This window comes from Diuraphis noxia, unplaced genomic scaffold, assembly GCF_037042655.1.
Source record: "Diuraphis noxia isolate RWA-SAM2 unplaced genomic scaffold, SU_Dnox_SAM2 contig0004, whole genome shotgun sequence".
NCBI classification, from domain to species: Eukaryota; Metazoa; Arthropoda; class Insecta; order Hemiptera; family Aphididae; genus Diuraphis; species Diuraphis noxia.
This window is the reverse complement of record NW_028301714.1, coordinates 51,484,151-51,511,561: the sequence shown is the minus strand read 5'-3', so window position 1 is coordinate 51,511,561 and position 27,411 is coordinate 51,484,151. Positions and strand designations below refer to the sequence as shown.

Here is a 27,411-nt window from a genome sequence, read left to right as displayed (position 1 = left end):
TTACTATAAATTCGTCAATACTATTATTAAATTCGAAATGTTACGATATTCTAATATATATTATACAAAAAATGTGACGTATCTACTATCAATAAAATAAAATTTTTTGTTTATTTTTATAGATTTCAGTACTAGACTATTACAGATCAACAATTAAATAAGATATACCTACATATAGGTGGCACAATCACAAAACATATTAATATAATATAACAAATAATTATTGGATAATGAGTGAAATATTAGGTATGGAAATAAACGTCAGTTAGAAGGGAAATCATTAGATCTATTACAGAATTTGAATTAAAGTGTACCGAACATTTAGCTGTTATAGCTGAGTGTCAACAAACATCATAATACCATACAGTATTATTATAAGATTTGTAAAAGATTCAAGAAATTCCATTTCAAAAGTGCTTTTCCCTATGAATAAGTTTTATGGTTTAAGTACAAGAGTTATAAATTATCAAATTTAATACATCATAAAAATTAAGGACGTTGGTTGCTTAGAAACACTTTACCAGTCACGGGATTTTTATTCGATGGTTTGACATTTTAAAAATTATAAATTATTTGTCGTTCTGAAGTTACCATTAAAATATTACATATTCGCCATTATTTTATGAATTGGAGTATTATTTAATTTTTATATATTTTTTACAATAAATTCTAGAATTAAATAATGCAAAAATCATCTAGGTAATCAAAAAAAATGTTTAAATTAAAAAAAAAATTAAAGATATTATTGGTTCTAACTTATCATTAAAATAAATTGATGATTTGGAAGAAAAATACATTATTTACAGTTTGTGGAATTTATTTAAAAATATTATATCTAGTTTGAACATATATTTATTGATTTATTATACTACATTTAGTAAGAGACCCACATTTGGTCACCAAATTATATGTTTGAATACTCTTAGTGGTATCCATTACATTTGCATTCATACCGACTCTATAGAATCTATCACTCTTACGACAACTTACAAAAATTACAAATATATTTTATAATGGTATTAGGACTTTATTTAAACATCGACATAGTCAGTATCCAGTCTTAGATTTATCCAGTAGAATTATTGTATAATAATTTATTTTTATTAATATTATATACAAGGAATTATAGAAGAGTTTTGAAGGATGAAAAAAAAACATTTAACCATTTTATTGAAAAACATTTATAATTTACATTAATATATCATTATTAATATTAAAAAATAATTTAATATAAACTATACTTAAACATCTTAACGATGAATTATTTCTATTGCTATTATTAAATAAATCGTATAATAATAACAGTTTTCAGTGTTACGAGTCTTGTAGTTCGGAACTGTTTTTTTCCATCGAGGTTTTCTTCACCTGTGGTGATGATAACATAATTTTGAGCAGGTTCACCACGGGTGCTTCAAATGTAAGAGATATGAAGAAGGATAACAAGAAAGATGCTACCGCGTTACCAAAGTACAATATCATCTGGAAAACATATTCGTATACATGTAATTAGTAAATACTCATTAGTAAGTTGAATGTTTCATCGCCAACAGTTATGCCTAAATATAAATTTTATTTAGATTTATTGATACCTATTACCTAGTATATTATTTTGGAAGGGCAGTAAGTGAGTTATTATTCAGTCGCATACTACGTTTACCGCACAAACCACAGACGAAAGCTTAAAATTTCATTCCCAGTTTCCACACATATTTTTTGTCATACCTCAATCGCCTCATAATAAAGTGATCACGATATCTAAATTTGTAAATATTTTTCATAGAGCAATATATAGGTAATCTACCTAGCTACCTTGCATTTGATATATTATAGACAAAACATATATTGATATGTTTATATTGTATATTAATCTGATTTGGACGGAAACATTTCCGACCGCTGCTTACTAGGATTTCCACTTTTCCGCAAATTAACTTTTCACCAGACGGAAAAATTTCATTTTCCAATGCTTCAACTAACATCAAAAATTAAACTTTCAGTCCAGGCGTGACAAAAATACGTTTTGTATGTTACTATATTGTTCAGACTAGGTTCAAGGCGTATAGTGATTAGTCGTATAAACGAACGTGCAATAATAAATCATTGTTACTTTCTCTACTGACACATATATATCTTTTTAGTAATAAAATAGTTGTTTTCTTTAATTGATTTTATATGTTAGATATGTCTGGTAATAACATTCATAATTATTATCAATCACAAATCAATTGTTACCAATGTTACCATGAATGTTTTGTATAAACAATAAACAATATTACGAAACTTATTTTCTTTATGATATTTTTAGCTTCATACTAAATCATTTACACGTCATGACGATTAAATTTACCTGCACCTAATACCTATACGAACACGTAAGCGCGCTCGCGCATACACACACACAACCTCAATCACAACTACCTATTCTGAATAATAAATTGCATCCAGGATTTTACCTGTGTGATATCTATAGGTATTATATTTGATTTTTATTCAGAGCTCATAAATATCCGCTCGTTAGTGTTCTTGTGAAAAATCATGCAATGTAACTTCAATGATATAAAATCTCTTATTCTCCAGCACATCATGAAAATTATTGTACTTCATTTTATCGACCGCATTACTTGGACAGTACTATAGTTATACACTTACTCGTATGTTGTTAAATGTAATTATAATATGACGTACCTACTATAGTTATACGTTTGAGTTAAACACAAATTAAATAAGATCTTGTCTTTTGATGCTAGTGAAAGTATGTACTGTGCGAGATTGTAATCATTGTTGTCGTAATAATTGATAAACAAATGTTTGTCATTTAAAAAAGAAAAAAGTGAACTTACATATTATAATGCTTTCGAACAACAACAATATTAATAAAAATAGTAATTAATTTGAAGTGTTTCTGAATTAGTGAGAATAGATCTTAAAATCTTGGTTACTTGTATATATTTACGAATATATATACATAATACATATGTATGAATATATTATATTAATTAGTAATGTTAACGTATTTAAGTTCATTTTGAGATGATACAGAGTTCAAATTATTGTAAATATTTAAAAAACGTCAAATTAAGATTCAGTTAAAACTTTTAAATATATAGTTGTTAGTCTTTGAGGTTATAGCCCAGATTAGGATATCAATGTATAAAGCAAGGAGGGTTGACGTAAACAATACGCCAATACGTTGCGACACTGCAGGCAATATAATGCAGGGCTATATTATGTTGTATATTGTGTGTGTATATTGTATACGCTGACTGCACTTACCGTTATCAGATTGTGGAGATGCAGCGGTCCGTCCATTTGGAAGTTGGTCATGGTCATGATGATGGGGTGGACCAAATAGGCGCAGTACGTCAGACGGCTAAGGGGTTGAAGCAGACGACACGACAGCGCCGAATTGACACATCCCCCGTGACCGGTACAACAGGCGATCACTATCCAGGCTAGCGCAGCACCCCAGGCTGAATGGCCGACGGATGCATATAGGGCGGAACCAGCCAAGTCCAAGTGCACCACGTGAAGCCCGTACACCAGGTACGCCAGGCTGAACAGTGACAGAGACCAACCCAGCACGACAGTTAACTGCAAAATGTCGACACGATAGTGTAAGATACATATTTTTATTTACCTATATACGAGTATATGAACAACGATTTATTAACTGCAAAAATGTTTTAAAAAATTATAAAACTATAAGCATATAGATATGGATGAATCGACATCGTTTAACTGTTCGCGAACATTCATGAAGTGACCGTTAGAGTTTACCGCAAGTATGCGAATGAGATAATTTATGTTTGACAGCAATATATATTGATTTATAACTTTTATTTAATAACTTTTAAGTGTTTAATACGTCACTAAAATACTTATATTATTATAAGCGACTGTCTACAATTATACATTTTAATTTAAGTTAGGAATTAAACCGTGGTAATTTTTCAAAGTAAACAATTTATTCGCTTTCTGATACTATTATTACAACTTTCAATGCAAATTCAACTATTTTAAGAGATCATCAACTACTTATATACAATTTTCCTACTTTTCTTTTCGTGAAAAAGGTAAAAGAGATACATATTATGATAAAATAGAAAGATCGCCATAATTTATTTTAAGTTAGATGTATATTTAAATGTATATAATTATATAATTATACTTACGGAGGACATTTTCAATTTGCATTTGGTAACAAACAAAAACCATCCAGCGAACATGCCAAATAAATAAGGTCCAAGTCTTGACCATGGTTTATCATAAAGCTGATCAAATAGACCAAATGGTTCCTCTATCCTTTTAATAAATAAATACATAATATTATTGATATTATACATTGCAATTACAATTTTGTATTAAAAAAGTAGTTTATATATTTAATATTTTATCGCAACTTAATGTTTTCAATTTTTATGAATCTATTTTATTATTTGTTAAATTACGTTGATTTTCAAATGTTGGTGATTTTAATGAATTTTATTAAAATTTAACTTCAATTACTTCTAAAAAAAATTGTACCTTAGTATTTTTAAATTACTATAGTTATACCATATGAGAAACCTTACAAATACGTTAACAAACTTTTTGATTTTAACCCAACGAAGAAAAAAAAAATTAATAGATTTTTAAAACTGGTTTTGTGTAAAAATTACTGTCTTGTCTAAATTTTTTATAGTTTTTCACGATATTTACGAAAAATACTTGGAATTTTACATTTTGATCATTTCAAAATACTACTTTAATCAAATTTTTTATCATAAACATCCTTCTAATTAAAAATCAAAGCAGTGTTCCGACTACTTATCGAATATTGTATGATACGAGTATATGCACAACGTTTTAAAGAAAAAAATACGTATCAATATAAAATCATACATTTATCCCTCCACTCTGAATCTAATAGTAAATATCTGTAATCACTGCTATTCAGTACATAAACTTTAATATGTTATAACGTCTTACCTTGCTCTGAAATTGTAATGTACTGCGACGAATATTGTGACGACCCATGATCCGATTAAGAACGCCACCAATCCTATAACCGCTCCTTTGAAATGCCTAGAATAAAGATAGGTCATTGAAAAAAAAAATCTATTGACTTAACCATGATAAAATTTTGCAATTTTATTTTATTCTATTCATCTATCAAGAAACAAAATGTATCTTGTATACTTTAATCGTATAATGCATTCATGTTCTGTACCTATAACTATTGAAATTCTCTTTAGGACTCAATATTTAACAATGAATTTTTAATTCAATGGTACCTTTATATCTATATAATATATAATATACCATACATAATATGATTAAAGCATTTTTAAGGTCATTGATTAATAATTTACCTGGCAGAAACGAGAAGTAGTATGACTGCTAAGACATAGAATTGCGTATCATTGGACATATACCAACTCCACAACATACACTATAAAAAAAACATAAAATATTTTAAATTACTTATGCCCGATGAGTAGATAAATAATAAATTGACAATCACCATTTCATTTCTGGGATACAAGCTGTTTATGTATAACATATTTCTCCACCAATAATCAGCGCAACTTATGTGGTTGTTATTCTCTGGTTCAAATACGGAAATGTTTCGAAGCCATCGGCTAGACACTTCCGCCATTAAAAGGACGATCATGTACGCTGGAGTTAATCTACAAAATTAATATGTAGGAATATTAAAATTTAAACATACATGATCAGAATTTAATTTATTTTATGTTTACCATGCATAATTGAAATGATTCGTTTTAAACGACCAACTATGCGAGTATATTATACACACTAATGATCAATATTGAAAAGATTTACTAATTTATATGTAAAGATCCTAACCGTTAATATTATATATATATTACTGATTAAGTTAGATTTTCTAATGAAACTAATAAATAATGATCACTTTTACTGAGCCCAATAAAAATTAAATGTTAAATGGATTTAAGTAAATTAAAATAACGTTAAATAATAGGATAATTTTAAAATAAGTAAAATAGTTAAATTCAATAATTACTTATAATAACTGATAATTTTTTTTAACGAGGAAAGGAAATAAGGAAACGATAAATATAAAGACCACTGTTGTACCTATCTGTGTATCATCATTTATTTCTCCACGATCATTATAATAAAGACGTTTATAGTGGTTTACTCATCTTTTATCTGGAATGTTATCGAAATAAAAAACGAAAGTGATCCTAAACTTTCACACGTGTACTACAAAATCTGAATTAACGAACATCAGAACACTACATAAAATATACGTGTGAACACAGAACAATTGTGGTTAAAGAATTAACCAGAGGAAAATTACGTGAAAACTTATGAACACTATTATACTGCTATGCAATGTGTTTCTTCAAACGTAATATTATATTTAATTTTATGATAATATTGTTTACGTAGGTATACAGAAATATTTACTTATAAAGGCGAATTTTTCTTTGACATATTCAAATGCCTCAAAATAATCGGACATCAGGTAAATACAGAACAGTAATTATAACGAGTATTAAATCGATTAGAATAGGAACGGTGTAATTTTACATGACAAACAGTTGAGTTTATTTTGAAATATTCATATCATGGTTTTCGATAATTATTGATCTTGATTGATCATTTTACCATACAGCAACTTAATCATTCAAACTTGAAAAATAAAAAGTGATATCCAAAAACAACGTAATAATATTTTATTTTTGATGTAACTCATCATTTCTTAATTACGAAAACGGATTAACACCGGTGGCGTTTTCATACTGATGGTTAGACAGTTTCCCCCTTATGTGGAGTTAGGATACTATTATCATTATATTTTATGTATTTCCCCGACACTTCGTTCACGTTTTGCTTTAATTGAAGTGTATTTTAATTTAATTTGATAATACTAGTAGAAATTGTACATACCATCATCGTATAAAGTTTTCATAACACAATTAATTTATTAGAAAAAGAAAAAAATCAGTATAAAACTATATATATACATCCTGAATCGAAAGGTTCAAATTATTTTCACCAGAAAGTATTTTGTTAATCTATTTTCCTAATAGTATGTGTATAGTGAGTACCCTCTATAGTCGGAATGGCTGTACCAATACCAAACATATAATAATTTTATATTATGATTAATGCTAAAACATGTTACAGTTCGTATTTATAATTTATTTATACATATTAATAATTTATATATTATTATATTTTTATAATACACGCTGCACACGAACACACAAAATTAATAAACACGACATGGTTACAATTATGAATTTCTTCAATAAAGATGCTTTGATGGTATCGTTTTTCTATATAGTTACAACATATCTATAAATTTCATAACAATGGATATTATATACATTTAATTGTGTTTTATAATAGTTTAAGCGAACGAAAACATTATGCGTACACAAATTGTGAATATGTGATTAAAATATTATTTACTTTCACTACAATGTGAATTATAATTATCAAATACATTTTTTCTTTCTTTTTAATAACTGTTGACGAACGGAAAATTCATTATAATATCACAAAATTAGCAGAGCACATTTATTTTTTTACATAAAAAGATTAAATAAAACTCGCTGCCCCCGAATGTCTTCACGGTAAATATTTTTTTATACAATATAATAACGGTTATGTTTACAAAATTGTTAATATACGAGTATAGCCACTAAGAAACGCATATTATAATTAAAAAAATATAAGTTTTGATATGTTCTGATATAGACGATATAGTGCTATTAGTTATTACACTTCAGCAATTATTTTTGTAATAAAAAGTATTTAGGCATAAAATGCATTAATTTATAATATTGGGAAGTACTGCAATTAAATCGATATACAGCATACACCAAACCAGAAATCTCAAAACAGTTTTAATTAAGTTCATATAAGTACATAGTACGATACAGCCTAAATATTAATGTATTAGTGATCAAAGGAGAATAAATAATTTTCTAGTTCTAACGGACAATCTATATCATGCGTTATATATACAAGTTAGACACGCGTGTAAATCGTTTATATGCTGTATATTATATACTTGCACATATTATAAACGTGTCCGTTTTTACGCAATATCATATTATAATATTATATACTACGATATACGAAAGAGATGTACAATTGTACGAAATAGAAAAAAAGATCAAAAAAAAAATAACTTGAACGTACTTGAACTCGTCGTGTATTTATACAAACCGTACGAGTAAAAGTAGGTCCTTGTAGTATATTGTTCCGATTAGACAAGAATTATCATCCAAGTTTACTGCAAGTACAGTAGCACATTCACGTCGTATATTATACGAATTGATCGAAACGTTGAAATCTCATATTAACGGTTATATTATGACGTACTTCTAACGAAATACATTATAACCGAAATTATAGTTATCAGACGTACCTATTACGCGATATTATTTCCTGTCATTATTTTATCAAAGGTATTTTGTATTTTGTGGGCCATTAAAATATAATCTAACGACATTATATACGAGTATTACGATATGTAATAATTGTGCATCAAATTGACGATTACACATATTTCGGTATATCTACTGTAAATGCAATATCCACGGGCCTATAGAGTCATGCTTGAGTTAAAATGTTTAAATAGCGATACGAGCATAATATGATTATAATCATAAAGAATTGTCAACAACGTATAAATCTAAACACGATGCTATTAACTATAACTATACCGTATGTACCATTACTGGGTGCCTATGTAATATTTTAACTATAATTATTATGCAATTTGTGTCGGACGTCTAATTGATAGTTATCTTTATACCTAGCGGTGAGTACATATTTTGTAATCGAACTGTTTTATTCTATTTTACGAAATTTGTGTATGCAACGATAGAAAATTGTCGTTAACTCACCTAGTGCGGTTGCCTATCAATACATAACGCATGTTAGTCGATAATCACTTTATTATTTCTACCGTAATTCAAGTTTAAAGTAGCATTTTTTTTTAAATTAAATTATTATGAACAATCTATTGTAATTCTATTAATTATTTTGATAAAAATGTTGTTTTCTAAAACTTAATAAATAAATCAAAATATATAAGTGTAAAATGATGATTTACCAATAAAGAAATGATTGACTTTTAATTTTTAATTATTATCATTATTATTATATCAAGATTATAAGATTAGTTAATAAGACAAAGATTATAACTTAAAAATAGGTAGTAATCATAATAAAAGTAATATAGTAGTACATAACAATACCATATTTACTAATACGATTTGTTACAACCAACAGTATACCTATACCCAAACGGCTGAACATATTAAGCTGATGGTGTCGAATACAATATAATTTATCTAAATAAACATTCAAATTTATAAAGTACTCCTCACATTAACCTTCCCTAATCTAAAATAGACATTTTTATTATTTTTAAAAAAATGTTTTTTTTTCTTTAGTTTTGAATACTAATAATGTTTCACACCTAATTTCTTTAAGAATCAATTTTTATGTTGTGTAAATTAATCCAAAATAAATTTTATATTTTTACCTGATAAATCTATATCCCAGCAATTTGAAAAATTTAATTGTATCGTTTCTTAGAACGGAAGAACTACATTTCGGTGTTCGAGATACAGCTACTTCTGGCCCGTCTTTTTTGTTGGTCGTCTTATAATACAAATATGTAACCAATAGACCACTGCAAATGTGAACAACGTTAAATTAGAAATTATTATAATGTTTATAATCGCTAATTATATTACCTGATAAAAAAGAAAGTATCAACGGAAAACGTTGCGTTGCTCACTGTTTGGAACATAAAGTTCCTTTCAGTCAATGTGCGTAACATCTTATTTTCTACAATACGTATCAAAGAAAAATATATTATTAGTCATTATTTTACTAGCTTTCGTTATCACAATCTAAACCATTTATCGTGCATAAAATAAACAACCGTTGGACTGACCTGCGATTGAAAATACTTGCAAGTACGTATGTACCATTATAACCCAAGCCAAACTTAAAAATCGGAGTCCATGCACACAAGTTAACGATTCGGATGGCGCGGGTCCACAGTGTAAAATTTTTCGACCGTTACTTACAGCCGAAAAAGCCAATAGGATCTGTTCGTTGCGACTGACTATGCAAAATACATAAAGGAATGTTGCATGAATGTAAAATATACTAAAATATGATAACAGAAAAATTAATTTAATCTAGATTGTAAGCATAATGTACTATATATAGTCAGTGGTGTAATTAGGAATTTGGTTGGGGGGGGGGGGATTATTTATTTTTAGCAAAATCTGTAAGCCTCATACAGTAACCTAGCCCATCAATTATAAAATATTAGCAGTAAAATAAAAGTTGAGGGGAGCTATCTTGCTCATCACCCTTAATTACGCCTCTGTACATAGCTTTCGATTTTAAATCTACACTAGCCAAAATTTATGAATATCACATGTACAGTAATAGACACTTCAGATAATTTTGGATGAAAAATAATTATGTAGAAAACAATTTTTATGCAATCAGCTATTTCTAAAAATAATTACCTACCAAGTTTTCGAACTCAAAAAAAAAAAAAATAGGCCCCAGTAAAAAGAAGAAAAATTATAATCATATAAGAATAATAATTTTTACTTAATATGGTATAAGTTAGGTATTTTATTAATTATCAAATACAAAAGATTTTCACAAAATAAAAATGTGTATGTGTGTAATTTTTAATAAAAGGTTGACAAAATATTATGAAATATGTATCTACAGAAAAAATACAGCCAACCTTAACTTATTGGATTCATAAATACGTCTTTAAAATTGTTTTTATAAATTATAATCGTATTCTATTCAGTATATTTTTACCATAGTCCACCATACGTCCATACACTCAAGTATACTGATTAATTGTATATTCATATATTATTGCTAGTAGCCTGTTATTGAATATTAATTACCAAAAAATGACCATACAAATACAATAAAGCGAATAAACAATGAAAAAATTGAATATAACAATAAATTAACATTTATATTGGCTCATTATGAAGTGTAAAAAAAATTTTTTTTTAATGAATAACAAATATAACTTTGAAGGACGATTTATTAAAACAATAGAAATATTTATAATTGAATAATTAAGCATTAACACATTTGAAAAGTCTTAAGAGGATGTAGGCGCACTATTTATCTTCTGATCTTCTCTCTCTATGACCCAAGCACAATATAGAAAATTTATGTTTAGCAGAACCAATCTTGTATTATTATTTTTAATATTAGAGTGAATTCGCATAATTATTATTAAACTTTAAACCAAGAACATTATGTGTGCCCCTGCGCTGGCTATCTTATGATATTTGAAATTGACATAAGTTATGACTTTATGAACATTTGAATTATTACAATTTAAAAAGCTTATACATTGTATAAAAATAAAAATATCATAACAAAATCCAACTTATAAGCACAGGTTATGTTATTAGCTTAAAGTTTGATAAAAAGTGAATTCACGGTAATATTAAAAGGAACAACACAGGATTGGTTCGTTACACACCAATTTTCTATACTGTGCGTGGGGCAAACATTTAAAACAATGGTTCACTAACATCTTCTTAATTCTTTATTATAATTTATGTTAGTATTTATTTAATGTTTACAAAATGGTATTATAAGTTGTGAGTCTAGTTTTAAGTGAACTTAATTTTTTTTTTAAGTACCTTATAAATTAAAATAAAATGTATAAATTGAAAATCAGATAAAATTTCCAAATGGATAAGAAAAAAATCATTTAAGTATTATAAATATTAGTTTTTAATTCATTAAAAACATAATAATTGTATGATGTATTACCTTTAAATAACATGTCTGGTTCGTCTAAGGTTCCGTTATCATTTCCACATCCCTTCATATTTTGCATCTTTTCAATGGCCTGCATTTTATCCAGTGTAAATTCTACTTTAGAATCACTTTCGTTATTATTACCTTGAACTATTTGTCTTTTTTTGAATTCTCTAGCTTTTCGACTCTCTAATATCATTTCATATCCTGATCCCACAATCGTCAATATAGTCACTAGCCCAACAACAATCCTGAAACCATAATTAAACAAATAATGTAAAATATTAACGAACAATTAATATCATATCAGGTATCTTTTCGAGTATATAATATTAAAAAATATATTTGAAATGTATTAAACAAACAGTTTTTACTTACAATAACAATTGAAATTTACCATCCGACCACAAAGTATATGTACCAGGCACAGATCTGACATTAAGCACGCTATAACTACGATAATTAGATTCATTATCTTCCTTGGGAACACTAACCATATTTTGCACATCTGTAGAACTGCAATCCTTTGGCATACACAGACCAAGTGAAATCAATCTAGTCTATAACAGAAACATTTTTTGACACCATGATATTATATAAAAACATTAAATATTTATCAATACATTACAATATTTGTTTAAAATTTAAATGCCCTGATATGCTTTTTAAAAAAAAATCAAAATATCGTATCGCACCGATTTGAATAAAAATATTTTTTGGGTTAAATACCCTTTGTATGTTTCTGATCGATTTTTCGTAAGGTTTTTGTTGTAATAGTTAGCTTATAATTCATAAATTTACCTTGTAAATGAAAAATATCAGGTAGTTTATTATGGTTTTTTTTATTTAAATATTCACTATAGATTATAGTATATATTATGTATTTAAAACATTTTGTCTATAAGCTAATCAATAAGAAATATTCTAGCCAATAGCCTAGCGCCCTAGCAGCATTAGTCACAATAAATAAACATCTGAATGTTTATACTACGCGATACTCGTGAATAGCCAACAGAGATAGGGTTAGAAGATAATACAATTTAAAATTTATAGTTCATGGATTATTGGTTAATAAAAATAAATATTTTAACAACTTAGAGTGTTTTTAAATTGTGTACATTTTCTATTTGATGCATTTGTCGTTATTACAGTATAACAAAGAAATATCATCAAGGCAGTTGACTCTCGTGATTGTTAGGCTTTCTCTGATAAAATATGACGACCTACCATTTTGAAAATGTTGACAGCCTATAGCCTTATGACCTTTGAGTTTTGACATTTTATATATTTTATTAAATTATTCATGCGATAATATTTTATCTACCATCATCACATGACTCTTGTTTTTATTTACCCATAGGTATACACATAGTATAATTTTTCATTTATGTTCGTGACAGCACATCTAACTAACTCTTCGTTCGTCCTAAAGTATTATAATGAATAATAATAGGTATACCACACACGTGTACAGTATAATAATAATATGTAGGTACCTATATTATATCCACTAGGTACTTGGATCAAAGTAACTGCTAATCTGTGGTTTTGCTCGTTAGTCAAATATCAGGTCCTATTATACAATATAATTTAAGTACCTTATAACTTTATAAGTATCTTAAGCTCAAGTGTGTATTACAATGTAGGATACAAATTATAATACTCTCTCTAGTTAGTCTATTATAGTAATATATCATATTATTATAATATTGCCAACTATCAAACCATATAGCCATTAGCTGCTAGTACTTACTTTGGGGGTCAACTGATCATGTAATTTGATCGCCAATTTCGCAACGTAGAATTTAGCTTCGAAAGGTGGCACGTATTGATTAGTCGCTTTGTTCTGTAACTCTTTGCAGAGAGTATGGGATCCCAACCAAAAGTCATTACCGAAAAATAGCTGTGACGAATAACGTCCACTGGCGTCGGCCACTGAAAAATAAAACGTTTTATTATTATTGCACTTTATTTAAGAATTATATATACATAATACGTAATAAGTGCAAAATATTAAAGAGAAATGTTTTTAATTGGAAAACATGATAATATGCTGACTATTGATGCAACTAAACTATTTATATTTTACAAAAAATGAACAAACTACATGCTATTAAAATAATCCAAAATCAATAGACTTAATTTCTTGTCGATGTCTTTTCACCAAAATAATTAAAACAATTATAGATTATTATTTTTTTCTTGTAAGCAAGTTGATTTTTCCATCAAATTCATTTTTCTAGTGTTCGTGGAATTTTTGTTGTCAGCTAACAGAGAGGTATACATAATACAGGATTTGGGTGGCCCAAATACTTTCTTTTCACATTTAGTTTTTTTCCTTCTCCTATTAGAGCTATCGTGAAAGTGGTTAAACTGGTCAAGAAATCGAGACCTTGGTTGGCCATGTATAAATTGCACGGCGTGTATGTACACTTGCCCGCGATAATTTTGATTTGTTTTCAAGGTTACTCGAATGAAAAATTGATCATCTTGTTGAAAATATAAATTTGTCTTTTATATTATATAGAACATTTGAAATTTTCATGTTCAATGATATCAGAAACAGTACAGTTGTTATTGAGAATAGAATTCACTTAAATAATAGAAAAAAAATATTTACATTGCTCTTTGGTGAAACTTCAATCGGTTACGATTACGAGAGTCGTTATAATATGAACGTAGAGTGGCTAATTTTTTCTGGACTTGAACAAGTAAACATCTTATACGAAAAAAAAATAAAACACTTTCTTTTTTCTCACATGCTATATTTACAATTGCCGAATATAATATGACTGTTATTATTTAATTAGTTAACTTATAAGATTCAAAACATACTTTCCAACACTTTTTTTACAAAATGTTTAATGAAGATTAATTTACGTGACTTTTCTATAACTTGAGATAAATATAATGAAGGGAGCTTGAAATATAAAATTTTCTATTACACACACATATTTTATACATGTCATAATACCAAATTACCTTGATATTATTTGTAAAAGCAAATGTGTACAAATTATGTTGGGAAAAATAAGTTCAGCTCCGATAACAATTTTTTAAACCAGCAAACCATAATAAACTTAGCGATTAGTTAGCACATAAATACAGTTGTTTGTAGAATCCTTGATTAATATTTTATAAGTAGTTACTATGCAGCTAGATAGACTTACAACAATATTTTCCGTAGATCATTCTTTATTTATAAATAATACCAGTTTAAAAATATGTTTTGAAAAACTTCAAGTCTAGAATTGTTCGATAATTTATTCAGATTTTCCATAGTTCAAATTCGTTTGTGCGTTGTAGTATTTAAAATTAGAGTTAATGATTTATCGAAAAATCCAGTTAAATACATTCAACCTTCTTATAAATTATTTATATTATTTATAAATTGTCACATAACTATTATTACTTATTGGATAATAACTAACAAGTAACTTACTAATTATTTGATTTGTAAAGCTATTGTCATATACTGCCGTGCTAAGCGAAAAAGCAGTATCTCCAATTTTGGTCGAAATTAAGATATTGCTACACGGGGGTTAACAATGTGGTTTTGTACCATTTTTCGCAGTGAAAAAGCAGTATATCCAATATTTAACATTGAAAATGAGCATTTGAAATTAAGAAAATAAACAGTAAGTCCATAATTTTTGTGAAACTAGAAGCAAAAATACAGTAAATCCCAATAAGTAGCAAATAAGCAGTAAGTGACGTGGAGTTACTGTTATTTCGCTTATTTTCAAAACATTTTAAACAGGAACTAAAAACACAGTATCTCCGTATTTATTATTTGATAATATATTGGTGTATAAATTATATTTTGTAGTCACAACCACAGTTTCAGATTTATATTAAAAGTATATCAATCGTGGTCACACAGCTGATATGTTCATTATCAATTTGATGGAATACTGAATTATTAACAAATATTCTATTTTTAGGCTATGTTATCATAGATTAGTAAATTATTGTTGTTGTTACAAAATTCAAATGCATCTCTGAATAATTATAACTTTGTTACTGTAATATCGTTGACTCTTTGTAGATTTTTGAATTTAGTAAAAGTATAAATTAAATAAACTTGTTGTTTATGATGGACAACGATTTAATTAGATTAAATGAACAGCTAGAAGAGGATGGAAAAACTATATTGGTTGTGAGTATTTAAAAACAGTTTTGTTGATACTATATATAATTTTTATATATTTTAATAATTAACTAAATGTCTACTTAATTGTTAAAGGGATTAGAAGAACTTGTCGATGACATTGACAATAGATCTATGGGAACAAACAGTATTTGTAGTCTATATGAGTTTGGTCAAATAAGCAGTGAAGATGAACTTAAGAGTTACGACAGTGATCCTGATTTAATTTATCCTCTACAAGAAGTTGAACAGGTAAACAATATTGCAAAAATAAAATAAAATAATACTTTGATCTATAATAATTATTGTAGTCATTTCAGTAGGTACATCAAAGTATAGTCTTTAATAAATAAAACTAATAATTAACCAATATAATATAGGTACATTATAAGCTTAAAAAAAATCTTTTTTCAAATAACTTGTATTTTTAGTTTGCCATTTATATATTAAATATATTAAATACAATAATAACAATAATGTATCTACAAAAAGAAAGGTATGATATAAAATTATGTATACTTCACTACATATATTTTTGTTTTTGTTTTTTTATAATAATACTTTCACATAAGGTATATATTATATAAAATAATATTAAAATATTAATACAAAACTATATATTTTTCTCAATGGGTTTTTAGATTGAGGAACATGGTCAAAATTATGCATTACAGACAAATGAAGAAGAAGTTGATAATGATGTCACTAAAAAAGGTACCAAAAGAAAAAGAAAAACTTACAGTAAAACCCCATATGAACGTAAACAACTGTTATTACAACAACAACGAGAGAAACATTGTTTAAAATCACCATGTATATTATCATGTAAACAAAAATGTACTGAAAAAATATCTCAGGCTCTTAGAGAAGTTATAAACAGAGACTTTTGGAATATATCTGTAGCAGAAAGAAAAATGTTTGTGCTCACATCAGTGGAGAGACAGAATGTTAAACGTAGAAGAGGCAAAGGAGAGGAAATAAAAAGAAATTGGTCTTTAAAATATTCATTTAAAAATCTAGATGGGAAAAATGTAAGTGTTTGTAAGCATTTTTTTTTAGCTACATTAGGATATAAACCAAAGAATGATTCATTTGTATTTAAAATATGTTCAAGTATTGAGGATAAAAATAAAAATGCCATATTATCTCCTATTCTAGATAAGAATAATCGTTTTCCATGGAACAAGCTTAATGAAGAATCCTTAAAGTCTATAAAATCACATATAGACTCATTCAACCCATGTGTTTCTCATTATAGAAGAGCTCATGCACCAAACATGAGATATTTACCAAATGAAGTTAATGCCAATTTTATGTATGAAGATTTTAAAAAAAAGTTCTCAGATATTAAATGTTCATATGATGCTTATAGAAAAGTTTTAAGAGACAATAATATTTCCTTTACTAAGTTGGGTCACGAGGAATGTGAGCAATGCGAGGAATGGAAGCAACATAATGCAAATCATAGTAAAGACACATTAAATTTATCTTCTAATACATGTAATGTATGTAAAAAGTATGAAGTACATTTGGAGTTATATACACAAGCAAGATCCTTGTATGAAAGTCATAAAAAAGAATTGAATAGTGATTCTAAATTAACTGTTTCTGTTGATCTTCAGAAAGTAATTATGTTACCTCGCATGGAATGTTTCAAAGCAGCTATATTCACTAAAAGAATAATAGTATTCAACGAAAGTTTTGTGCCAATAGGAAAAAAAAATAAAGTTAAACCTTTAGCTATCATATGGCATGAAGGTGTGTCTGGAAGAAAACAGGAAGATTTGACAAGTTGTTTTTTTCAGTTTCTTTTATTTAATAAAGATATTAAAAATATTTCAATATGGATGGATAACTGTGCAGCACAAAATAAAAATTGGTGCCTACTGACATTCTTGATTTATGTTATTAATTCACATGAAATTGAAACTACTGAAATTAATTTGTTCTACTTTGAACCTGGACACTCATTCATGTCTGCTGACAGTTTCCATCACCAAGTCGAGTTATCAATGAAAAAAACAGGTAAAGTGTATGATTTTATGGACTTTGAAAAAGTTATCCGTAAATCCAATAGTGGGCATGTAGATGCAAAAGTAATGGATCTCACAGACTTCTATGATTGGAAATCAGAATGTTCTGTTTACAAATTGAACAAGCAAAATATAAGACCAATGCTTAGTGACATTGTTCATATAAAGGCAGAAAGAGGGTTGAATTATTTGCTTTACAAAACTGATTACAGTGAATATTGTCCATTTAGAAAACTTGATTTTTTAAAAAACAACATCATTAAAAATGGAATTTCAAAACCAGACCAAAAAACTAAAGTTCTTGGTATTCATCCAAGCAAAAAGGAAAGTATCATAAAAACATTAGTACCTTTAATGCCAGAAACAAGGAAACAATTCTGGCTAGATTTTCCGTGTGCTATTGAAGCACTAGATTTATACAGTGACAACGAAAATTAAAAATGTTATTATAATGATAGTTATTATTATAAAAATGTCAGTCTAATCAAATTATTTTTAATTATTTTATAAATTGTTAATTTAAAGTAAAAAGTACTTACTTGTTCAAAAGTGTTTGCAACTTATTTATTTATATAATAATATGTATATTGTACCAAATATATTATATAAATATGTTATTAGTTATTACTATTTACTACTAAGTTAGTAATTACTTTATAGATTTTTCTATTAATTTTCTTTATAATATTATATAGTTTAAAATAAAAGACAGTATCTCCCTAGAAATGGATATACTGTAAATTTGCTTCTGATAGTGCTTATCAAATAAGCAGTAAGTCCATTTTGATGGTCAAGGAATTAACGAAAATATTTAAAAACTCATAAAATCAATTCTATGATATACGATTAGTATATACACGTTTATTTTAGGATTATATGTTAATTATACTTGGTGCACGGATCAGTAATGAGTCTAAAACTGTTTAGTCGATTTCCCAACATTTTGCTTAGGTGGAGATACTGCTTTTTCGCTAAGCACGGCAGTATAGGTGCACGAAGTTAATGACATTTTAGTAGATATAACCGATCGATTAATCCAATGACGGTGCTTATGTTTGGAATAAAACGTGATAATCGCTCGGCATCGTGTTACAAATATATTACTAATAAGTAATAACTTATACCTATATTAGTTGCAGTGCATTGTAATTTGTAGAAATCATTTGTTGAGTAACAAGACGTATGAGCAATACTATACCTATAGGCTATAACAATATTCCATAAATTAAAATGGAAACGCATCATACATAATTTTATTATTACTGGTATGATAATACTGCCCAAGTTTATGAAATATGATTGGTAATCTACTAAAATATAAATATTTATAAAAAAAGTCATATTGTTTGTTTAAGTTCACAGGATAATCAAAATGCAAATAAATTTTATAAAATTTGAAACAGAAAACTGTAGATATGCACACATAGAAAGTTAGTCAAATAGGTAAAATAATAAATAACCATCTGCAAATAAATAATATAAAACGCATTAGCGTACACACGTTCTGTGCAAAGCGTGTGCCCTGCAATACTTTTTAGGGCCAAATCCTTGTATTATATTATTAGGCATCATTAGTTATTATAAACTAAATTGTCTCATATATTTAATTTATGTAGTTATTATTGTTTTAAAATGTTAAGATGTAAACTAAAATATCTTGTAAAAATTATAATAAGAATTTATTAATTTAATTATTACACTTATTATTATATTAATTACATTGATACATAACTACATAAGTACCTATATTATATTATATTATACAGTGTCATATAAACATATAGTATATTAAATCTTCTCTGAGTTTTTTCTTCTAAGTATTTTAAACATGCAATATTTATTTATTCTTCTCTTCTTTTCCTTCATCTTCTCTACCAACTATTTGGGGTCGGTCACCCTGATCCTCAATTTCCACTTACTATGATCCTTTCACAAACACCAGTCATTCTCATATCACATCTATAACTTCAAACCATCTCTTTTTCGGTCTTCTTCTTCCTCTTCTTTCGTATACATTCATGTTCTTTGTCATATAATATTCATTTATTGTTTATATTAAAATTTGTATTCTATCAGATGGCCAAAATTATTTAAATTTATTTTTGATATAGTAGTATATACTATATAGAATATACAATCAAAAACACAGTCAAAAAATAAATACAGCCAACAACAATTGATTTTATATAGCACGTCACTTGGTGGTATTTAATTATTTTATTATGATAATATGTTTTATATCAGTTGACATTATTGATACAAAAACAATATAACGTGCGAATGTTACGGGTATTTAACAATATAAAAGACGGACTGCGTGAACAACGCTCGATCTATACTCGTAAAAAACTAAAATTTATAATAACAAATGACAGCCAACTTACACCGCGAACGCGGAAAGCGATTGGTTCGTCTGATTTTTCATCACGTTTGTAAATTAACAATATATTATACGCCCGCTAAATATTGTTTTGCAAAGAAAAACGTATCATACGCGGCAAACGGACGCATATACGTCCATGAACAGCTCATATGAAAGTCGCGTGAATTTACCATTTCCTGCGTTCTTATATATTTCGATAATACGCAAATAGTAATTCGTGTACATGCTATAATATCACCGGTGTGTCAAATCGAGAAATTATTAACGGTGTAAATTTTTCTATATTTTTTTCTCGCTCTTTGTAATATCACCAACAAAACTTCCAGCACGCATTTGATTCGCGTATTATAGTAATAACAATAACAAAACGAAATGTACATACAACTTAAGTACCTATAATGATTCCGCGTTCCGAAACTATAAACTGTAATAATTTAATATTTGGCATTACATAAGGACGGACGTGGTTGTATATTCTGATTTTTCTCATCGATATAATATAATGCAGACTTATCCGTATAAGTAGTTTCTGCCTTGTTTAGTATATATTAGGGGAAGAAGTGCAAAAGCCAATTTCAGTTGTTAATCACTTGCGCTATATAATATATTAATTTACTAAGTATTGTGTTTAAATGTTTTTAAATTTTACATCAATAAACGATTGCAGCAGAGGAGTAGTATTGTACAAACAGACTCTCCTCTGCTGTCGGTTCTAAATAGGAAAAAAAGTAATTTCTGCCAGATACCAATCGGATGTCAGCACGATATTATGAAAAACTCACACAAATCAAACGATAATGACAATAATACTTATTACTATTATTACTTCTCAGTTCCTGATAGTTTTTCAGACAAAATCTTCAAAATCTATTCGTACTACTCGTATATAGTGTCACACTGTCACGGTCAGCAAGCGCCCTCTCAACTGCAAATGGCCTACTACCTTAAAATGTAGGTAAGTTCCATAAATTTAATTTATTATTTACTTCATTGTAATATTAAGAACAACTTTGGTACCTAGCAATTATTATTCGTAACATATATATATATATTTATATAAATATTGATGTTTAATAAGGTAATACTGTAATCATTTATTATACACACAACATTATAACCTACAGATTAAAGCTATCTAACTACGTATTGTTACTAATAAAACATTAACACTCCATTTACATATTTAAAATTTAAATAAAACTAATTTTCAACCAAAATTCAAACTAACTTGTCTTTTAAAACCTGGTTTGTCAATTATACATTATACATTACATTATATTATATTCTTTTACGATTTATTAAATTCGATTTCTGAAAATGTACTCTAAAATATTAAATAAATAAATATATTTATTGATAAATTAATAATTTAATAAGTTAATAAATATATATGATTAATAAATACTTTTCTAATGACAAAATTACAATTCATGGTAAAGCAATGACATCGGTCACCTTAAATATAGAAATTCAAACTATGGAAAATTGAAAACACTGAAGAATTACCAATGACAGGCGTACAGGCACAACGACAGTACTGTAACCAATTAAAAATATATTTTTTGATTTATATTTGATTCTCTTGAATAAATGATACAACGAAATAGATTATTCTTAACGTGAAAAAAATAAACTTATATTTAAGTTTCTAAATACGATTATAATATCACGCAGCAAAGACGCAGAAAATGCAATGCATTAATTATGTATTTATAATAATATTTCATTCATTTAGTTTAATGTAGCCGAATTAAATTTAAAATGTTCATGGAATATAATTCACTCTGCCCTGCTAACCGGTTTCCGAGAGTAGGTAGCCGATGGATTTGGTTATTTTGATGATAAAATGTTAATCTCATATAATATTACGATGAGCGCTTTCATCGGACAGTGGTCGACAGTCGCATCTTCGCCAATTTCTCATCCATAACTATAGATGCGGCGTTCAGAGTTTTTTGAAATTCCTCACGAATAATAACTTAACATCGTCGCGATAAAATTGGAGAATAACCTACAGGTGAATAGATGGTTAATGATAATATAATAATATGATAGGTATTATTATAAAGATTGATGACCGTCTCAATCAGAAAATAATGTACCTATTATTATTATTATATTATCATAATAATACGTACACTCGTCGTCACTGCATCGCTATCTGGACCATGAAAAACAATAGTCGCACATATAATATATATATTTATTTTTTTAAATTTAAGCCCCTGGCAACATGTGTAGTACATATATTATATACTATAAAATTTTATAATTATTACATACGATCAACGACTCGCGACCGTTTTGTGTACTAGAAAAATTACAATAATATAATATAATATTGAGTTATTGATATTCATTAAACTATTTTGGAGGATAATTAATCGCCAGGACACCGAATATTGTGTTCACACAATTATGTCGAATTCACGAGAAAGAAGCGTTTAATATAATGATTTTAATACAAATATTTTACGGATACTTTTTTTAACGTTAATATTAATTTAATATGAAAATTAAACCTATCAGACCTTGTTTTCGGACCATCGGACGTACATTGGATAATTTACGATTGCATCAGCCCCCGTGAAAGTGATGAACGCCGATTATGATTTATACTTTCCATTCTCTCGTCGCAATAATATAACGTTTAAACAGCCACTAGTCTATACGTGGATTAGAAATGTACATATATTATCATGTAGCGATTGTTATTACATAGTATGGCTATTATTTATTATTATTGGTTAAATTGGTTCTATAGAAATAAAGACTATATAACATATTACATATTCTTATGGTTATCGTTTAGACAGTGACTATAATACGTTGCATCTCCCTAGGTTTTGTTAATTGCATTAATATTAAAAATTGTTTTTAACAATTTGTCCGGACTTTGTCTGAGTATATCTTATAATATAATATATTCAATATTTTTTATTAGTGTATAAGTAAATAATATTCAGCAAAAAAAAAAAAAAATTGAATTATATACAAGGCAAACCGTGAAAACATTCTTAATGATTTTATGAAGCTCTGAGATACACTTATAAAATACAATCTATACTTATATATGGGTATACGAATTACTAATTACATAAGTACAGTCATAACATTGTCCGAAAGATATAACAAATGACTGGCTTATGCCCTTACCATACACGTCAAACTTTCAATTATTGCGTTTAATATTTTACTTATATAGTTGCCAATTTCGTTTGAGTATCACACGATATGATACTCATCCCGAGTTAATAAAGGCGTTAATTATGAGATCAGTAAAATTGGTAGGGTCAATTTGTTAACAATGATTTTGGAATTTAACAAAACCAATAGATTTCTACCGAACTATTTTTCAGTCGTTTTTTAACTGTCACTGGTATTATATATTTTTATTTCAATTAATTTCAAACAGGTACTATTTTATATGAATATACCATAGTCTACACTAAACAAGTTTTCGATAGAAATTATAAAACTGCTAAAATTCGTAAAAACATAGGCCTTGTAGAATTTTGTGATCACAAAGCAATACTTATAATTGGTAAGGTTTAATTCAAACTGTTTATTATGTTACACATCAAAAAATTATTTTTAAATTGATTTTGGTATTGATTTTGAAGTATAAATAGCCAGCCAATGAAATATTGACATTAAAATATATTTCTCTATTTCCTATCATTTAAATAATGATATAATATGATTTAAATTTATTATAACATAATTAATTTTTATAATATACGAGTAATTAATAGAGTATTAAAATTGCTTTTTCGAAAATAGTCAATATTTTTTTTTACTAGCTTTATTAGCTTTCAATGTGTACATTATTATAGCTCATCGATAGTGCTTATATATTAAACTAAACTTTGTCAATAACTAAAATATAAGTGAATCAATTGAATTTTATTAAAAATAATTACTGAAATACCTATAACTACCTATACGTATGCACATAAACTGTAAACACGTATACGCTATTTATCGTTAAAATATTTTTTAGTTGATAATGCATATTATTTTTATTTTGTAACACATTCTATTGAAATCGGAGAGTAAATAAACATTACGGTTTCTCTTGATTTAAAACAAACATAAAAACATATATCTTAGACAAATAAACAAATGATGACCACAGTTTAAATAACATAACTTAAGACATAGTTGTCACCAGAAAACCACACTTATTCATGTATATAAACAAATATGTTACGGCTATTTAGTGTTGTCAATTTTCTCGCCGTGTCTTAAATCGTTTTTGTAATCAGTTTAGAAAGTTATTATGAGCCGTATTCTAACTCTACTAAAATATTTGATGAAAATAAATCAAAAGTTTGACTTAACAAGATTATAACAATTTAAAAATAGGTATATAAATAAATAATAATGAAGTATAATTTATTCGTTTTCTTTCCCTTCGTATTGATTAACACTGCACTGTTGATCCGTTAAACTTGAATTAATTTTCCTTCATTTCTATATAATATATAACCAACAATGTTTTCTACTACGCACTCAATTACTACACTAATTTTTACAACGTGATAATTGATCGCTTAAGAAATTCATTACGAGTTTTCTTAGGGAAATATTTTTAATTTTACAATGGCAGCAAATAATAATATTTTATTTTGATCCTTAGTCAAGCATACCCAGAGTTTAAATCTAACTAAATAAATACGATTCGTTTTGTACCTATATGGGTATAAAAGATCTTTATAATATAAAACTAAATCAACTAAAACAATATTGACACTCATAAATCGGAAGTTTAGAAATTTTTTATTTTTGTTTGTTTTTATAAACAATATAAACCAACACACAATTATTAACATCACAGATTCAATGAAAGTACCGTCAATACGAGTTTCTCGTTCAAGGTGGTCCGACTGGTTTTTTTTCGCGTCTATTCAGGGCGTCATAAATTTATATATTATTGTCTCCACATAGTTTTACTTTCTTTTAAGGTCTGAACAGAATTTAAGACTAAATTATAATGCGTAATGCGTATGGTTATGAGGTTCCATCAATTAATGATGTATTTCAATGCATTCAATAAACCTACATCTGGACACTGAAACAGTGAAATGAAATACTTTGATTTTTTTCATGTAATACCTATTACTGTGTAAATTATATAAAGAATTTTTAATAGACTGGCTTTATGTACATTTATCTATGAATATCATTATTCACTATATAAGTTAATCCAACTATGAAAATTATATACCTATTTGGTTAGCTTTAAATTTAAAGGGCTTTTGATTATTAATATTTCAATAATTTAAATTGAAACGTATTTTTTATCAATTAAGATCAATTAAAATGATTAATGAATCATGGTATAACAGATATGTGTGGATCTCAACGTGAAAATGTATTAACAAGTAAATTTTTAGAAATTAATTTTCACAAAATATATGGGTGCTAAACTGCTAACATATTTCTCTTAAGTAATACGGTATTTTTATATATAGGTAATAGAAATAGAAATAGGCCTGATTGACTCAGAACATTACTCAACACAGTCAACATTTCCTTAACCAGCTTATGAGCCTTGAGATATTATGTTAATGTACCTACAATATTGTACAAATAAATTAATGCGGTTATAAACAATAAGCGTCCGAACTTTCTCACAATGAATCATGAATTTTTACAGTGCAATTCATAAATTGGCAGTTGTATTGCCGAATTTTTTTAAAATATAACTTTTTGCGCTTATAAAACAGTGTAAACAATTAATATTAACGATAATAATATGTCAAATTGTTATAAGAGTATAATATTATCAATTTTTTTTATTTTTAATTTCAACGTTCTCGTAATTCGATCCTATTAATTATATCATAAAATTTTGTATAAAATTTAAAAACACTAAATACATTTCTATCTTAAAATTTATAAACCATTACTATACTATAAGTTATAGTATCAGACATCGAAACATTCTTAGAATAAGGTATGGTAATAATAGTAGAAACACACCAAGGTCTGGCCGTCTAGGCGTTCGCGTGATATCGCGTTGTACCTTTGTCATAACTCAAATCGGTATTATGTATTAGGTAGCCATGTGACACTCACTTTTAGCCGCCCAAAATGATCCTCGGCGCAGTGCTTCCAGGTAAGTTTTCATGACGTCCCGACACTGGACAGACAGCATGGACGCGGCCGGAAGTTCGACGGGATTCCACCGGTGAGGGTTATACACGTTCGATAACCATTCTAAGTCGGAAATGTAGGATCCGCTGTCGATCGCAGTGTCATTGTTCACAGCCGCTGCTGCCGTTCCAGTGCCCGAACCCGTCGCCGCGGCCATCATCATCACCATGGCCGACATTGCGTCCACCGCCTTGGCCGTCCTGTGCACTTTCTGTATGTTGGTGGCTCCTGGCTTGCCGGTTAAAGTGCGACCGGCCGACGACGTGTATGCTGCCGACATGTCTTGGGACGACGGCGGCCGGGCGGTCAGCTCGTCCACCCCCAAAGACGTGTCTTCAGAAAACATCATCGCTGCCGCGTCCGAATCTTGACCGGCCGCTAATACGAAACAACACGTAACCGCCGTTGCCACTACCGCCACTACCGCCGACATCGCTGATGCTGTTTTGGCCATCTTTTCGATGGTTGCGTACCGGACACCCGAACGCTTCTGCAAACCAACTGACTCAACTTTGACGTCGTCGTGGTCGTCACGTGTTCCTCTGCTCCCACCCTAAAACTCCGTCGTCGTCGTCGTTGCAATACACGTTCGATCTTCCCGTGCGTATGATTGTGATGGAAGTGGCAGTGGTACTGACCGTAGTGGTCGTGGTGGTGCATGCAGGCCCGACACGGATGACGAACACCTTTCACCTATTAATCCGCGAGCGCAAAAGTGAAAATACTGGACGACCGGTTATTCGATGGTCAAAACAAAAAATTTACCATTTTATTCAAACCCTTTTAGAAAATAGTATATACTCAGGTAATTATAGTATAAGTAATATACTATATATAGTCTAATTGGTAGAATATTC

General features: G+C 28.0%; 2 protein-coding genes across 2 annotated transcripts; one reads left to right on the top strand and one right to left on the bottom strand.

Moving 5' to 3' along the window:
- Positions 1-1,165: 1,165 nt before the first annotated feature.
- LOC107171036 (nose resistant to fluoxetine protein 6-like) lies at positions 1,166-27,127 on the bottom strand. The gene is made up of 13 exons (XM_089226433.1): positions 26,477-27,127; positions 13,580-13,761; positions 12,205-12,386; positions 11,839-12,077; positions 9,956-10,129; positions 9,753-9,846; positions 9,539-9,688; positions 5,504-5,669; positions 5,352-5,431; positions 4,969-5,064; positions 4,173-4,302; positions 3,274-3,591; positions 1,166-1,479 (listed from the first exon to the last, which is right to left on the bottom strand). Exons 1-13 carry the CDS (start codon positions 27,006-27,008, stop codon positions 1,315-1,317), a joined length of 2,508 nt encoding a protein of 835 aa, XP_089082559.1. The 5' UTR covers positions 27,009-27,127; the 3' UTR covers positions 1,166-1,314.
- On the top strand, positions 15,920-18,560 carry LOC149056175 (uncharacterized). The gene is made up of 3 exons (XM_089227528.1): positions 15,920-15,985; positions 16,073-16,228; positions 16,618-18,560. The coding sequence occupies exons 1-3, from the start codon at positions 15,920-15,922 to the stop codon at positions 18,445-18,447; spliced, it is 2,052 nt and encodes a 683-aa protein (XP_089083654.1). The 3' UTR covers positions 18,448-18,560.
- Positions 27,128-27,411: the final 284 nt, after the last annotated feature.